The 18383-nt window shown below is 36.6% G+C and overlaps 1 protein-coding gene across 1 annotated transcript in view; it reads right to left on the bottom strand.

The window, feature by feature from the left end:
• Window positions 1-1773: 1773 nt before the first annotated feature.
• Window positions 1774-18383, bottom strand: part of LOC136851978 (thyrotropin-releasing hormone receptor-like) — a 45131-nt gene continuing 28521 nt past the window's right edge. The window contains exons 3-8 of the mRNA XM_067126374.1: window positions 12329-12547; window positions 8303-8451; window positions 6934-7015; window positions 4247-4421; window positions 3122-3236; window positions 1774-2739 (exon numbers count right to left, since the gene is read on the bottom strand). Coding sequence (XP_066982475.1) covers window positions 2496-2739; window positions 3122-3236; window positions 4247-4421; window positions 6934-7015; window positions 8303-8451; window positions 12329-12547 — 984 coding nt within the window. The 3' untranslated portion in view covers window positions 1774-2495. The remainder of the gene's footprint in view (window positions 2740-3121; window positions 3237-4246; window positions 4422-6933; window positions 7016-8302; window positions 8452-12328; window positions 12548-18383) is intronic.

The raw sequence follows: 18383 nt of genomic DNA, 5'->3' as shown, positions 1-18383 counted from the left end.
CTATCACAGTGTAGAGAAATAGTTCTTGTCTTATTCAAACGGTAAAAAGCAACTTTCATACGTCTGGCAGACATTGTTCAACAACACGAACACAGTTCCCTGTTGGTATATTTATGTCTGTATGTATGTATGAATGTATGTATAAATATAATTCAGTTTCAGAAAATTTAGCATATTGGGTAACGTCATATACAAAGAAAGACATATAGAAGTTTTTCAGTAATAGCCATGACCAGTAATTGTTTAAAGCTTGTTTTCGTTATTCAGTCCAGAAAAACAAGACAAAATCACCAATAAATAGATATTTTTCTTTTTGATTTCTGTTTGTTTTCTAGTTAAGAAAATTCTCATGTTGAGCATATACGAGTACAAAGCCAATTTAGAAAGTGGTAATTTGTGAAAGTAAAAGGGTACAGAGAGAAGGAAAAAAGTGGAGATACACAGAAGTATAAAAATGTTAGCCTTGGTGGAAAGATAGAAAGAAGGATTTTGAGATGGTTTGGACATGTGGAGAAAACGGAAGGCGATTGGCTGGTGAAAAGAAAGAGTTTCCGTTACCTCTTGGAAAAAATACGTAAATGTTTCTTTCAATTCTGATTTTAAAATGTATCTTTTTTTTCACCATGGACGGAATAGAATACTAGCTTCTTTTCTATCATGAACCAAACTAGATACGTTTTTGTGGGTTAAGGAAAAAAAGGCTTTTAAAAATTTCAAAAGGAGATTTTTGAATGGAGTGGCTGAAGGCAATATAACTATGGCGTCGACTGGACACCTCAAAGAAAGGGACAGGAACAGCAGGATATTTACAGATGATCATGAAATCCAAGATAATGCTGGAATAAAATTTTGTTGATGCCACTCTCCTTTATGGAAGAGAAGTGTGGATAAGGCCGAAACTATCGAAACGGATAGTGAAGAAAAGGACAATGATGAGAGGAATTGTCTGAATAGTCTCTTGGAAGCGAAGTAAGAAATGTTGAAATGTCGAAGTGTAACAGAGGTGAAAAGATGAGATTACTAGTCCCTTGAGGTGGTCTGGTCATGTGGAAAGGTGGAGGATAGTAAACTAGTGAAAAGATAGCCCATGTGGGTTCTCCTCAGAGGAACCACATAAAGAAATAGGCAACCATTCTCAACATATCTCGATGGTCATGTGGAGAGGTGGAGAGCAACACACTAGTGAAAAGACAGGCCATGTTTACAGGGTTCTTGTCAGGGGGTACCACATAAAAAAAAATAGGCGACCATTCTCACCATATCTCGAATGTCCAACCGCTTTTTGAAGCATTTCTGTAAAAACAGTCGCAGAGAATCTGAGCCTCCAGTCGTCAAACGGAAATTCATAAAGAAAATCTCGAGATGTGTGTCACCACACACACACTGTGTTTCGTAACAATGATTAGTTTAGCTGGGAATGGGAAGATTAATGTCATTGTATTGCATCATGATATGTTGGCCTCTGTGCTGCATATCATGACGTTTTCTGTTTGTCATGCGGGATGGCATTATGTTGAAAGATATAAGTGAAAATAGTTAGTCTAGAAAGGGAACTTTTAAATTTCAAAGGTAGAATAAGTTCAACTGAAAAGTTTTATTGAAAGTAATGTCATTGTATATGTCACAGAGAAAATTCCCTCATGAATATATATATATATATATATATATATATATATATATATATATATATATATATATATATATATAATATATATATATATATATATATATATATATATATATATATGTGTGTATATGTGTGTGTGTGTGTGTGTGTGTGTGTGTGTGTGTGTGTGTGTGTGTGTATAATTTGTATGTGTTCATCCATACGCATTCAGACTCCATTATATAAGCAATTTTTATTTCTCAAAATAATCTCACGGTCTAGGAATGACATTTGGTGGGAGCGCTTGAAACACACGGGAAAAAGCGATGAAATGTTACAATTCGCAAAAATTTGCAATAAATTTCGTACTGAGTTGATAGCAGACCACAGGTTCTCTTGTCTTCCTCGTTAAATTTCACAAATTTCCATTGTAGCTGGCCCAGGGGTAACTGTCCACACTGGTTCTTTTCACAACTAACTGGTGATTCTTTTCATGTTTGTGCTCGACATAAAACTATATATATAATCTCAACAATTCGCTTGTGCAAATATTACAATATATTCACTTTATCTTGAAATATTTTAGGCAAAAGATAATTTTCTCATAAATTCAATGACGTACCTTTTCTATGGGACGTTCGTCAATGTAACCTTATCACACAAACTGCTGAAGAAAAAACTAAAATTTCATTGAAAATGGCCCTCTGTATATTTCCAAGAAAACTAGCAAAATAGAATCTCTTTCCCCCTCTCACTCTCGTCTATGATGTCCCGAGGGTCTATATAAAAGCACCTTATTGTAACGAAAGTTAACCCTCGTCACTCACAGACCACTCACTCACTCACTCACTGCAAATTGAGCACTGGCTGGCCGTCCGCTTTCTGTCAACTACTGGTATCTTTGAGAGTTCGTGCTCTTGCGGAAACTGCAAGTCCTCAGCCGCATGGGCAGCAGCTGGACCAGACACTTCCTGAAGGCGGCGCCGCAGGTCGAGTAGAAGACGAAGTTGATGCTGAAGTGCGTGTATTGCAGCTGCATGAACAGCTGTTGAAGGTTCCACATCGTGACCTCGTCGCTCCCCGCGTCGCCTCCCCAGAGGCTGGTGATGAAGGCGTGGACTCTGATGACGTGGCTGGAGAAGGGATGGGGAAATGACGTCATTATTGGATATTGCCAGATATTGCCATTTGGTGCGATTTTTTTTTTTTGAGAAAGATAGTCACTTGGCTGAATGATCAAGAACGTTATTAAAAATAGCTGAGCAATGTTTAGGACAAATGATTCAAGAAGCTGAACAATGATTAATTGAAATGAAATAGTCAAGAAAAGCACTGGGACCTATGAGGTCATTCAGCGCTGGAAAGGAAATTGAGGGTGGGTAGGTTTGAAAGGTGTAACAGGAGGAAAACCTCAAAGCAGTTGCATTCTGAAATCCCTGCTAGGAGGGGGTGGACAGCAAGGTGGAAGAAAGGTAATATGAATGGAGGGACAGTAAAAGGAAGGAAAGCCCTTACCTTGGGAGATTGAGCAAGATGAACACAGAGGAGATGAGAAGAAGCATCTTGGTGATGGAGTATTGAGTTCGCGTCGACAAAATGCTTCGAGGGTTTTTGGTATTGCAGAAAATAACTGGAAAGGGGAAACTCTGTTATTATCTTCAGCGTCTCTTGTGAAATAAGTGGAACGTAATGCTGACATTACAGAAATTCCGCTAGTTCTTGCTTTGAATACTGACATTGTTATGAATTATATGCATTTGCCAAATAAATAAGAGGAATTATTGAAAGAACTGAATGACTTCAATGTCTTGTGGATATCAGAAACAAAATAGAATAGTTTTGAACAATTTTGAATAATGAAATGTTATTTATGATATTCATATCACATCAGGAACGAAATAGCAAAGGGGAACACGTATAACATTCGTATGTTTAGTGATTAAAACTAATGTGATTAATTATATATATATATATATATATATATATATATATATATATATATATATATATATATGAGGAATTATCTAACAATTCAAAGACCAGCTGAACTCAAGATCTTAGGAATACTAAAATCAAAATAGCAAAGAAACACTACTCCATGATTTGATTAACAACATTGTCATGTATAAAATTCATATTTTCAACGGCTAAAAAATTCACGAAAGTGACCATACAATATATACAAGGAATTATATAACGATTCAAAACTCGAATAACATGGAGACCTTAAGAGTAAACAATTTTGAATAGTTTGGAATTCTGGAAATGTTACGCACTACATTCGCATCTTCATCAGTTAGAAATTATCGAGATTCACTAAACATTAAATACAAAGAGTTGCCTAACGATTAAAAAACTGCATGACCTCAGATCTTGGGGGACATCACGAACAAAATAGCAAAGGAAACAAGATGACTCCATCTTTTGAATACTGACATTGTTATGAATTATATTCATCTGCCAAATGATAAGAGGAATTATTTGAAGAACTGAATGACCTCGGTATCTTGGGGATACCAAAAACAAAATATAGTTCTGAACAATTTTGAATCATGAAAATGTTATTTATGACATCCATATACCGTCCAAAATGAAACTGACTTCGCCTCAGACTTCAGAATTGAAAAACGAACAACTCACCGGTCGCTGCAGACGTGGTAAAGGGCGCCGCCATCTTGAGGTTATTGTTGTTTTTCGTGGTGGAGGACGAGGACGACTGCGGAGGGCCACTCAAATGTTGTTTCGCGATCCGGTTGACGCTGCGACCCGAGCTGGGGCACGGAGACCTGCTCGAATGGCTACTGGTCCCTCCAGGCTGGTCGGGGAGTGGATGGGATACCGTGTCTTAGTCTCTCGTTACAAAAGGCTCAGATTGGCATCTTTTGCTTTTTTTTTTTTTTGTGATGTTCTGAAGAGTTCGTGTGTGTGCATAATCAGACTTAGATTTGAATGTTTGTTTTCGGATTACAAGGTTTTTATTATTTCAGTTGTGTAAGGGGGAAATCTTATATGTGTATTTATATATACATATAAATATATATATATATATATATATATATATATATATATATATATATATATATATATATATATATATATATATATATATATATATGTGTGACTTTTTTTATCACATCACCGTGATTCATATTCAGTCAGTAAACTACTAACGTCCTTTAATATCCAATTCGCTCTGCCTCGGAAATAATATATTTTCATATATGTTACCCACGCGGCCAGCAAGTGGGTTAAAATGCGTCCACTGTAGTCCTGAGTTCTTGTCTTCAACTAAAAAATTCCCCTTCGGTAACACATATGAAAATATATTATTTCCGAGGTAGAGCGAATTGGATATTAAAGGACGTTTGTAGCTTACTGATTACATATATATGTATAACTGAATCACGATTATATGGCCTTGACTTATATGCTGTAACGGCTGCACGGAAAGCTCGATTGCGCCGGAGAAACTTCGGCGCATTTTTTACTTGTTATACGTATCAAATGAGTCTTTTCGTGTACATTTGCTGTAAAATAAAATGGTAGTTTGTAGCTTATCCGATTGTCTAAACAATTTAGAAAAAATATGTCTAGGAAATTTCTTGTTTTCTTAAGGTTCAATACAATTTCTTATTATAATATGGGATGTGTGTGTATATATATTTTTCAATTAATCTGTTTGTTTCACGTTCATGGTATTTTAACCCTTACATGATTTATACAAATTGGGGAAAGGTATTACGTAATGCATATCTTTTGTGGCCCTATCATGAAACGCAAATGAACAACAATAGTGATTTCTCAATTGAAGGGAATATTTCAATTCGCAGCTTCTCTTATTGTTTTGGGAACAACTAGATTCCTGCAAATTGTGAGGAATACAATCCTAAATGATTTGAGTTTCCTGTAAAAGAAAACTATTGTGCCGGCTTTGTCTGTCCGTCTGCACTTTATTCTGGCCGCACTTTTTTCTGTCCGCACTTTTTCTGTCTTCGCTTTTCACTGTCTGCATTTTTTCTGTCCGCAATTTTTCCTGTCCGCACTTTTTCTTTCCGCCCTCAGACCTTAAAAACTACAGAGGCTAGAGGGCTGCAAATTGGCATGTTGATCATCCCACCCTCCAATCATCAAACATACCAAATTGCAACCTCAGTAGTTTTTATTTTACTTAAGGTTAAAGTTAGCCATAATCGTGCTTCTGGCAACGCTACAACACAGGCCACCACAGCCGGGTGAGAGTTGCATTGGCCGCGGCTCATACAGCATTATAACGAGACCACCGAAAGATAGATGATCTATTTTCGGTGGCCTTGATTATACGCTGTAGCGGAAGAAACTTCGGCGCATTTTTTACTTGCTTTGTCATGACAATGCAGATGCATATTTCATAGATAATATTCAGCCATTGCGTTTCCTCAGGCATTGCTTACGGTTTGTTAATGTGTGATGGTTTTTAGGCTTATTATAATAAGAAATTGTAGGGAACTTCCAAGAAAACAAGGAATTTTCTTGACACATTTGTTCTAAATCGTTTAGACAATCAGAAAAGCTATACACTGCCTTTTTATTTTAGAGTGAATGGACATAAAAAGATTAATTTGACACGTATGACAATATGGATGTCCTATATGACGCATAACAAGTAAAAAATGCGCCGAAGTTTCTTCGGCTCAATCGAGTTTTCTGAAGTTATAAACTGCCTTTTTATTTTAGAGTAAATGGACATAAAAAGATTAATTTGACACGTATGACAATATGGATGTCTTATATGACGCATAACAAGTAAAAAATGCGCCGAAGTTTCTTCGGCCCAATCGAGTTTTCTGTACAGCCACTACAGAGTATATTCAAGGCCACCGAAAATAGATCTATCTTTCGGTGGTCTCGGTATAATGTTTTATGAGCAGCGGCCCATGAAACTTTAACCACGGCCCAGTGATGGCCTGGCCTATATCCTTGCCAGATGCATGATTATGACTAACTTTAACCTTAAATAAAATAAAAACTACAGAGGAGGCTAGAGGGCTACAATTTGGTATGATTGATGATTGGAGTGTGGATGGTCAACGTACCAATTTGCAGCCCTCTAGCCTCAGTAGTTTTTAAGATCTGAGGGCGGACAGGAAAAAGTGCGGACGGGAAAAAGTGCGGACAGAAAAAGTGCAGAAAGAAAAAAGTAAGACAGAAAAATTGCGGACTGAAAAAATTGCTGACAGAAAAAAGTGAGGGCCAGAAAAAGTGCGGACAGAAAAACGCGCAGACGGGCAGACAAAGCCGGCACAACAGTTTTCTTTTTCAGAAAACTAAAAGTAGAACAGAACCATTACCTTCGGAAGAACATTTTGCGGTCCACGATCAAACTCCTGCAGATGCAAAGGATCTTCCCGGTGGCGATATCTCCGAGAAAATCTGATGGGAGAGAGAAGAAGAAGAAGATGAAGACTATTCAGTTCGTTTGGGCGTGATTTTGACATCGTCAATACGTTTCCTTTTGTCAATGTTCAAATCGGCATATTCATTTGTTTTCTAGAGTTGTATACCTGATCATTAGTTTTTCTAGTGAAATGTTAAAATATATTACTTTTATTTGTCATAATTTTGTTATCAGTGCGTTGCCTTTTGTTAATTAATTTTTTTAGACTTGTACATTTAATTATTACTTTCTTTCATTTAATGTTAAACTAAATAGTATATTTAATTATTACTTTCTTTCATTTAATGTTAAACTAAATTATCTTAATTGTCTTAGGAAACTGGCTGGAAGTAGATTAGCATAATTGGTATAATTTTTACTTATGTTTTGAAGCATTAACGTTATTAAAATTACACTCGTAATATTATATTTTGTTATGACAAACGCACAGTCAAGTGACATAACGTAATGCAATAATGCAACAAAGAGACAGTAAGTAATGCAGATCTCAGGAAGTAAAATATAAGTCACAGAAAATGAGATAAAGATTTTAAAAAAATGAAAAAATGTTCTGGTTTATTTTTCCAAGCAGGAATTTAAAAAAAATGAAATTAAAGTCTACTAGTTTCTTTCTCCCAGTAAACAAGTAAGATTTTGAAAATTTGAAAATAAATATACTAATTTATTTTTCCAGGTAAGATTATGAAAAATGAAAATAAATCCACTAGTTTATTTTTCCAAGTAAGATTTTGAAAAATGAAAATAAATCTACTAGTTTATTTTTCCAAGTAAGGTTTTGAAAAATGAAAATAAATCTACTAGTTTATTTTTCCAAGTAAGATTTTAAAAAAGGAAAACAAATCTACTAGTTTCTTTTCCCAAGTAAGATTTTTAAAAAAATGAAAATAAATCTAGTTTATTTTTCCAAGTAAGATATTGAAAAATGAAAATAAATCTACTAGTTTATTTTTGCAAGTAAGATTTTGAAAAATGAAAATAAAACTTCTAGTTTAATTTCCAAGTAGGAATGTTAAAAAATTAAAATAAATCTTCTAGTTTATTTTCATAGTAAGATTTTGAAAAATGAAAATAAATCTTTTAGTTTAATTTCCAAGTAGGAATGAGTTTTTTTCAAAAGATTTAAAAATGAAAATAAATCTACTAGTTTATTTTCACAGTAAGATTTTAAAAATGAAAATAAATGTAAGTTTATTTTTAAAAAAGCAAAACAAATCCACCAGTTCCTTTTCCCAAGAAAGCCACATCTGAAGTTCCTCGCTTACTTGATGAGTTGGCGAGCGATGAGCGTATTCATAACGACGATCATGATGAAAGGGATGACGAGTGTGAGCAACGTGTCAATCCAGTTGATGATGTTCATCAATCCCCTGTAATCCATTCGCAGATTACATTCTGTAATCTTGCTGCCGTCCTGAAAAGAAACGACACCCCCACTTAAATAAGTATTTCAGTCGCGTAACATTTTGTAATTGCTGTTTCTGAACGCGAGGGAAGGGTGAAAGATCTTCCTCTTGCTGTGATCTTTCCGCGTATTACGTAATGACATGCATGGAAATACGCCCCACTTTTTTCCTTTTTTTTTTTTTTTTTTGCTCACCGCGCTGAACATTTAGGGAAATAACTCTGAAATGCAAATTGGAAAAGGTTTTTCTTGAAATTTTTTTTTTTTAACGTTTTCAGACCTTGAGGCGGTTGTTATGTGTAATGCACCTTCCCTTTCCCCCACCCCCGTAAGCATGCGAGGTCAGATACCCCGTAGAGATTCGTTGGTGTTCTATAGTCCACGAAAAAAAAGTACGATAACTTTTAAAATAGAGGAGGGGTAAAAGAGCAACATTACATCTGAAAGACGAAAGTACAAATGAGAATAGTAGATCTTCGAAATTTGATAAAAGAATTTAAGCATTTTTTGGATGCCTATTTTGCAGAATGTTGTTCATACACCATTCTACAAAACAAATAAAAAAATGCACCGAAGTTTCTTCGGCGCAATCGAGTTGTCTGTACAGCTTATTATGCTGTATGAAACTCTCAGCCACGGCCCACGAAACTCTCATCTGGACGTAGTGGCCTGTGTTGTTGCGGTACCAGATGCACGATCATGGCTGACTTTAACCTTAAATAAAATAAAAACTACTGAGGCTAGAAGGCTGCAATTTAGTATGCTTGATGACTGGAGGGTTGATAATCAAGATACCAATTTGCAGCCTTCTAGCCTCAGTACTTTTTAAGGTCTGAGGGCGGACAGAAAAAGTGCGGACGGACAGACAAAGCCATCTCAATAGTTTTCTTTTACAGAAAACTAAAAAGCATAAACCTTATGATAGTGCGAAGAACAAACAAAAAAAAAAAAAGCAGACAAATTAATGAGGAATGCTCTTAAAAAATAATAAATTTTGAATGCGTATTCGCAAAATAGTATATAATCTCTTAGACCACTGACGAGGATCGAGGGGCAGCGAATCAGAAATGTTGACACGGAAGTGTGAGAGCGAAGACCCCGCAGAAAACCCTTGGAAATCAGGGGACAAAACGAGACAGACATCAGGACTTGCTCTAAATGAGCACGCAGTTGGAAAGGCAACGTGCAGGAGAAACGTATTACAAGCGTACCTCGTCAGTGGAATAGATAACGTCAGGGCCTTTAACGAAGGTGGCGAATACGCCCACACTTTATTAGAGGAAACGCGAGTCTGGGATATACCGAAGTCCAGATTAATGGAAACGTGACCTCCTTTCAGGGCTGGTCAGACCACCCTCGAGAGACGAAACGACTCGAGCGTGGAGGCAATTTCCAGATTGGGAGCGGAATATTCCGTTAGGTCTGACTCGAGTTCGGGAAGTTGAGGAACTTTTCACGCTGTTGAAAAGGTCCATTTATAAGTCTGAATCATGAGTTCCATTCAAGAAAAAGTTCTTAAAGAACTTGAGAAACTTCGAAGATATACTTCGTTGAACTGTAAAGGAGAGCTGAGCTGGAGAATAAACAAGAAAAAGATGCGCCGAAGTTTCTTCGGCGCAATCGAGTTTTCTGTACAGCCGCTACAGCGTATAATCAAGACCACAGAAAATAGATCTGTCTCTCGGTGGTCTCGGTGTAATACTGTATGAGCCGCGGCCCATGAAACTTTAACAGCGGTCCGGTGGTCGCCTATTCTATATCGTTGCCAGAAGCACGATTATGGCTAACTTTAACCTTATATAAAATAAAAAAAAAAAACTACCAAGGCTAGAGGGCTGCAATTTGGTATGTTTGATGACTGGAGGGTGGATGATCAACATACCAATTTTCAGCCCTCTAGCCTCAGTAGTTTTTAAGATCTGAGGGCGGACAGAAAAAAGTGCGAACGGACAGACAAAGCCATCCCAATAGTTTTCTTTTACAGAAAACTAAAACTATTTACAATCTTTGAAAAGAGAAATCATGAACGTAGATAAAAGAAACTCTATATTTCTAGGCAACTTTCAAGAAAGAAAATACCGAGGAGAAAGTATATAAAGACTTAATGGTGGATAATCACACGTTTAGAGAACAGCAGTCATTTGAATCAGTAGCACAAGAGTCTTTGAGAAAAAAAGATAAAAATACGAGTTTAAGAGGTGCAAGCATATCGGAGATCCACACAGATACTGAGCAAGGGGAACTACAGACATATAGATTTTAGAAGAGATCTGCAAAGGTCAGGATATCCAGTTTTCGATAAAAGAAAGGAAAGGGGTTATACGTTTTTATGACCTTGAAGAAAAATGGCCTGAAAAAATATATATACTAAAGTGAAGAATGCAAGTGCAACTAGTAGACTTCATGGATACACTGGTGTCTAGGATAAGAGAGTCTCTCTCTCTCTCTCTCTCTCTCTCTCTCTCTCTCTCTCTCTCTCTCTCTAGGTGGTGCAACGAAGAGAGAACACAACTAAAAGGGAGGATAAAGCGATCAATCGCAGGATCTTATGATCTAGGGAACACAAGACACTGCTTACTCAGCCTTGAGGATGCCGGAGCAACAATAGACCAACCTTTTATGGAAGGTCGAGGAGGGAGAGACTAGCATTTCAGAATCCCCAGAGGGCGCCTAAAGGGTTATAGAGGGACGTGAGTGTTACAAAAAAAAAAAAAGAAGAAGAAAGAAGTTAGGGTGAGGAAAAGAAAAATGTTCAAGTGAGGGGAAGTGGAAAGACGACGTGAAAACGTGGGATGTTTTGTAGCAATGACTTTGAATGTTTTGTAGCAACAGTTCGAAAAGTTAGGGTCGAATACAGGATTGACAAAGTCGAATGGAGGGGCGAAAGAGTAAGGAATGTATGATAAATTCTGAAACGTGTGATGAAAAAGTTCCCTATCCATAATAAAACACTCGGAAAACGATACGACAACCGTATGAGTCAAATCGACAAATAAACCAATCACCCTAGCAAACATTTTTATATCACACACTTCGACTGCAAAACCAAACATAGCTCTCTCTCTCTCTCTCTCTCTCTCTCTCTCTCTCTCTCTCTCTCTCTCTCTCTTTCAATGAACTATGGTGATAAAGTAGGAACCTATATGCATCTTGAGACAATCACAAACAAGATGAGTTAAAGACCTTGGTGTGAGTTGAATGAATAGACAATGATCAAATAGCAATTCTATTGGCAAAATGCAAACAAAAATGGGAATGTTGTTCAGGCACTTCAAAACTAGAAAAGCTGAACACATGATTATGCTTTATGATGGTCCACTTGAATATTCAATATAATATGGTACCCACACCCAAAAGGATATTGCACAAATAGAGAGAGTGTGGTCATTTACAGTAGAAGAAGTTAAGGACCTTGACGGACGGTCTTAAATTTTTAGTCTTGAAAGGAGAGAGAATACTGTAATTCAAGCATGAAACAGATAGAATTAATTACCGAAAACATCATGGAACTAAAATTATCAAAAAGACCGTAGATTAATAGTGCCAAAAACTATACCAGGAAAATTAAGGAAAGCAGGACATTAATCCACCACGCACCAGCATCGATAATGCAGCGTCTATTCAATGCGCTACCAGCTCATCTGAACATAACAGGAGTGAGCGTAGATGTGTTTTAAGAATAAGCTCGACAAATATCTAAGATGCATCCCAGACCATCCAAGACTGGAAGATGCAAAATAAGAAAATGCGTTAGCAACTCTCTGGTAGACATCAAAGGTGCCTCACACTGAGGGAGCAACCTGAACGAATTTTTCTTAGGTAAGGTCTCTCTTTCTCTCTCTCTCTCTCTCTCTCTCTCTCTCTCTCTCTCTCTCTCTCTCCTTACCTCATCTTCATGCACGATGACCCCAGCAGTGATGAAGACGTACACGTGGACAGTTGCACTGAAGCAGGACAGAGACAGGATGATGGTTTTCGCCCTGTGGACAGTACAGACGGTCGGTCTTTGCAGAGGATACTGTACTGCGATGAACCTCTCTACCGTGAAAGCCACAGTGAGCCAGACGCTGAGGGAACTCGACACTGACCCGAGATATATCTCCAGCTGAAGAAGAAGAAGAAGAAAATATTGTTGAGTTTTTCTTAGAAAAATGTGATGTTGACTGTCAGTTTAAAACGGCTTACATTGCGTATATGTATGTATGTGTAGATAGATAGATAGATAAAAATATATAATATATGGATATAAATATATATAAATACATATCTGTATATAAATACATATATAGATATAGATTTATAAATAATGAATAAACAACACATATATATATATATATATATATATATATATATATATATATATATATATATATATATATATATATATATATATATATTTAGAGAGAGAGAGAGAGAGAGAGAGAGAGAGAGAGAGAGAGAGAGAGAGAGAGAGAGAGAGAGATAAAATACAAGTGCTCGCAAGACTGAAGTGGTGTAGTAAATAGACTTATCAGACTATCTCAGCCTGAAATGCCATCAAGATCACTTAGCAGGATTTTCGAGTGGAGGTGTTCCAGGTAATTCTGGACCTGTTAAAAAAATTTTGGTAATTTTATTTATTTATTTTCTCTGGCATGAAAAGAGAAATGGCGTCATCTGAGTTGTAGAGGACTGAAAATATTTTATATGTTTTTTCAATATTGTTTATTTCAGTACGTGATGTCATTTTATATCATGATTTGTGAATATATTCCCAAAAGACCAAAAAGATTTATATATGTTAAAGGGAATATGTGAAACCAGGGATTTCACGAAATTCCTAGGAAATATGTGATACCAGGGATTTTGCGAAATCCCTAGGGAATATATGAAATCCAGGGATCACGTGAAATCCAGGGATTATTTGAAATCCCTAGGGAATATGTGAAGTCCAGAGATTTCACGAAATCCCTATGGAATATGTGAAATGACCAATTCGTTTAGGAACATTTGATCCCCGTGGGCTAGTACTAAACACCGCGAAAGAGTGATTCATCTACACTGTTTTGCCGTGTTTAGTACAAGCCCCTGGGAGGTCAAATGTGTTTCCCCGTGTTTAGTACTAGGCCCCTGGAGGACAAAACTCCCTAAGTGCATTTGATCCCCCAGGGGCTAGTAGTAAACAAGGAGAAAAACATTTGACTCCCCATAGGCTAGTACTAAGCATGGCGAAACTGTATAGATGAATCACTGTTCGTTGTAAACGAACTATGGTCATTTCACATATTCCCTAGGGATTTCGTGAAATCCCTGGAATTCACGTATTCCCCAGGAATTTCGTGAAATACCTGGAATTCACATATTCCCTAGGGATTTCGTGAAATCCATGGATTTCACATATTCCCTATGGATTTCGTAAAATCCCTGGATTTCACATATTCCCTGTAACATATACATTATTTAATGAAAACCCCACATCAACTTGTGACCATTCCCAAGCGATTCATTTTCTCATACAAATATTCCAGGCTCCAAATGACCCAACAACAAATTCCAAATATCATATATTATTTTATCCAGTCGCGCGTGTTATTTGCACTCTTGGAATTCCCAGAATAAATTAGAATAAATTAGGTTCACCTGAGGCGTAAGAGGTTATTTGGCACCCACTTTAGAGGAAGGCGAAGAGTCATTCAAGAGCCTCGGAATAGCGCTTGTTGAAGATTTGGTCTTCCCGTCTTTATGGAAATCAAAATGTAAGTCCGTCAGTTGCAGACATGATCCTTTTTACCAATAATATATCGTCTAAAGTCGTTTTTAGTTTTCTGTAAAAGAACACTATTGCGCCGGCTTTGTCTGTCCGTCCGCACTTTATTCTGTCCGCACTTTTTTCCTGTCCGCACTTTTCTGTCCGCCCTCAGACCTTAAAAACTACTGAGGCTAGAGGACTGCAAATTGGTATGTCGATCATCAACCCTCCAGTCATCAAACATATCAAATTACAGCCCTCTAGCCTTAATAGTTTTTTTTTATTTTACTTAAGGTTAACTTTAGCCATAATCGCGCTTCTGGCAACGCAACAAGACAGGCCACCACGGCCGACAGAGAATTTCATAGGCCGCGGCTCACAAAGCATTATACCGAGACGGACGGACAGACAAAGCCGGCACAACAGTTTTCATTTACAGAAGACTAAATAGGGTACATGATATCACCCAAAGATACCATTTCAAAAAGACGGGAAGGAACTGGTAAAGATATAGAAGACAAATATTTGTATTTTGTAACTCACTTCCAAGCGTTCAGAATCTACCATTCATACCCGCTTCCATCTCGGCTGTGAGACTAAATGCCATTCATGAATATCATCTTGCAGTGGTATTGATACAGGTCGTCTCACGAATTGTGACTGGCTGTAATAATGTTGGAGCCCTTTCGTTTTCTGACTAGCATTTTTGTTTCTTTGTCTTGATAATTGTTATTTTCAGGTTAAATGAATTACCTGTCTATTCCTTTTCTTTATTTTCATCTTTTTTTATTAAAGTGATAATAATAATAATAATAATAATAAATAATAATAATAATAATAATAATAATAATAATAATAATAATAATAATAATAAGAATCCCTCTCTTATGCAAATAATTTACTTTTGAAAGAAATCGTTTCATCTGTACAAGATTTCTTTCAATAATAATAATAATAATAATAATAATAATAATAATAATAATAATAATAATAATAATAATAATAATAAGAGAACCAGTAAGCTACATTTAATCTAGGGGTTCAGTTACCTTTCAGTTACAAGAATATTAATATTCCACGGAATATGATTCCAGGTTCCAGTTACCTATATCCGCTTACTGCTTAATCTAGATATATTGTGAAATGTAGGACAGATTCGTTTTTGTCCCATGATCTATAAAAAAAATTTAAATAAACATTTCTCATAAAATTCAGAGCGGGAAATACGAATATATAAAAGATTACCGCTTAAAAATATGATTAAGGAATTATATGATTAACTGAAGGATTTAGAAAAATACTCAAGGAAGATGGTAAAATAAAGTTAAAACGTGTCGAGGAAACATGAAACAGGAAAATGTAAAGTATTTGGGAAAAAAAGGTCAAACACGCAAAGAGAGGCACGGAACTGTGCAACCGTGGAAATGTGGTGTATTTCCAGAGTGCTACTCGGAGACAGCTGTCGTCCCAAAAACACGAGAATATTTTTTTGGGGCGCTTCAGCATCCGAATAATTAAATCACTTACAAGATCCCACGCGCCAGAGCCTGGTCATGTAAACACGCTACAGAACGTGGAAGAAAAGAGAGCAAGTCTTTGGAACATTTCTGACAGAAGAAAGTCAGAACGAATGATTCATCTTGTCGAACGTCCAAAAAAAAAAAAAAGTAAATAATGCGCAGTCTTCTGTGCAGAAACTACAACGTATAATCAAGACCAGCGAAAATAAATCTAACAGTCGGTGGTCTCGGTATAATGCTGTATGAGCCGCGCCCCATGAAACTTTAACCACGACCCGGTGGTGGACTACCCTATATCGTTGCCAGAAGCACGATTATGGCTAACTTTAACATTAAATAAAATAAAAACTACTGAGGCTAGAGGGCTGCAATTTGGTATGTTTGATGACTGGAGGGTGGATGATCAACATACCAATTTGCAGCCATCTAGCCCCAGTAGTTTTTAAGATTTGAGGGCGGACTGAAAAAAAATGCGGATGCACAAAGCAGGCACAATAGTTTTCTTTTACAGACAACTAAAAATGAAAAAAACAGCTTAGAGTTTTAACAATTATACGCACTGAACCCATATCAATGACCAGAGAAACATAATATCCCATGAGAACGGATTCACTATAAGACTGTTGCGAGGAAGGTATTATCCGTATTATATGCGAGGAAGGTATTATCCGTATTATCTGTGAGGAAGGTATTACCTGTATTATCTGTGAGGAAGGTATTATCTGCGTATTCAAGTAACGAGATGAAAGGAAAATGATAAAAAGAAAAAAAAGAGTCGTTTTCCTATTAAGCACAGCTCGGAAAACCTTGGTGCTTCTTCTTCCATTAGGGGAAAAACAAGACCTGTTTCCCTGTGTCTCTTTGTCAGATGGCCTCAATGCAAGGGATTCAAAGACCTCTTTATCTCCTCACTCAGTCTATTCTGTTGCCGTTTTCTCATATTTTGTGCACAAAAAACAAGTCATCTAAGAGATAATGGCCGTCTTGGATACAGATATGTTTTTGGAAATATATATCTTTCCGGGATTTCGTTTTTTAGGTTTCTGTAGAAGAAGACTATTGTGCCGGCTTTGTCTGTCCATCCGCACTTTTCCTGTCCCCTGTTTTTCTGTCCACCCCCAGATCCTAAAAACTACTGAGGCTAGAAGGCTGCAAATTATGTTGATCATCCACCCTCCAGTCATCAAACATACCAAATTGCAGCCCTCTAGCCTCAGTAATTTTTATTTTATTTAAGGTTAAAGTTAGCCATAAACGTGCTCCTGGCAACGATATAGGATAGGCTACTACAGAGCCATGGTTAAAGTTTCATGGGCCGCGGCTCATACAGCATTATACCTAGACCACCGAAAGATAGATTCATTTTCGGTGGCCTTGATTATACGCTGTAGCGGCCGTACAGAAAACCTGATAGCGACGAAGAAACCGCGGCGTATTTTTCACTTATTTCTTTCTTGAATAAAGGAAGAGTTGATATACCTAGAGATATTTGAATTGAATATGCAAAATATTCATTGATATTTGATGTTCCTGCTTTTTATAAAGTATTGTTTATGATTATTCGGCGGTAAACAAAAGTAAAAGATATGATTTCCCAAAATAATTTGACATACAAACAATCTTGGACGGTATTGCTGAAATATTAGCCTAATGGAAGGGTGAATAAAAGCGATATCATATGAAGGCTAATTTTATCTGAGTGATGATAATAGGTGAAGGCCAATGTTATTTAAAATGAGTAATGACTAATGACTGTTAGAGCTGGCTGATATAAACTTCGAGAGCTCTTAAAGCTCTTTAAAAAAAATCTATGTAATTAAATTTGCAGATCACTCTTGGAAAACTAATATACTTTCCATCGACAAAACAGTAAATTGAAGGCGAATTTTATCTGAAATAAGTAATGATAATGGGTGTCAGAGCTAGCAAATAAACTTCAAGAGCTCTTAAGATTTTTAGAAAAATCTATTTAATTAAATTTACGGCTCACTCTTGGAAAAATTTATTTTCCATCTACAAAAGAACAAAAACAATAAAACGTGAGTTACTTTCTATATTGCTGAACAAACCTTACTAAAGTTCAGACAAAATTATCGAATCTGGTCAAGAAAGAGAATGAGAATATTGCTTTAACTGAGAGGAAAAAAAAACACGAAATACGTCAAGCCAAAATGAGATGAAACATGTTCATTAGAAATGACATTCGGCCGCTTGAAAGCACACTGATTTTGTTTTTCATCTATAAAGGGGAAACTAAAATACAAAGGAATTATTATGAATCTAAAACGAATCAAGTTGGGATCAGACACTTCACATGCAAAAATAGATAATGTTAGATGACACGAGCAAAGTTCGATGAACTCTCTACATAATCACGAGAATGATTGATGCTGAAAAAAAAATCAAAGCCAGAGCCTTCACAAATGGATGAGGGGAATATGTGGCTTTGTGATCCCTGGTTTGTCATTGAGCAAAGGTCATTGACACAACGAGTGACAAGAGGAATCTTTTCCATGAGAGAGAGAGAGAGAGAGAGAGAGAGAGAGAGAGAGAGAGAGAGAGAGAGAGAGAGAGAGGAGGATGAATGAGAGGGGAGAATTTCGCGAATGGCAACGCAGTGCAAACCACGTAGGATCCACAACGTTCGGTTTTACTGAAGAGTGCCTTTGAATGTCAATGTCTTGTGGAGTTTC

This window comes from Macrobrachium rosenbergii, chromosome 24 (assembly GCF_040412425.1).
Source record: "Macrobrachium rosenbergii isolate ZJJX-2024 chromosome 24, ASM4041242v1, whole genome shotgun sequence".
In the NCBI taxonomy this organism is placed as follows: domain Eukaryota; kingdom Metazoa; phylum Arthropoda; class Malacostraca; order Decapoda; family Palaemonidae; genus Macrobrachium; species Macrobrachium rosenbergii.
This window is presented reverse-complemented; position numbering and strand designations above follow the sequence as displayed.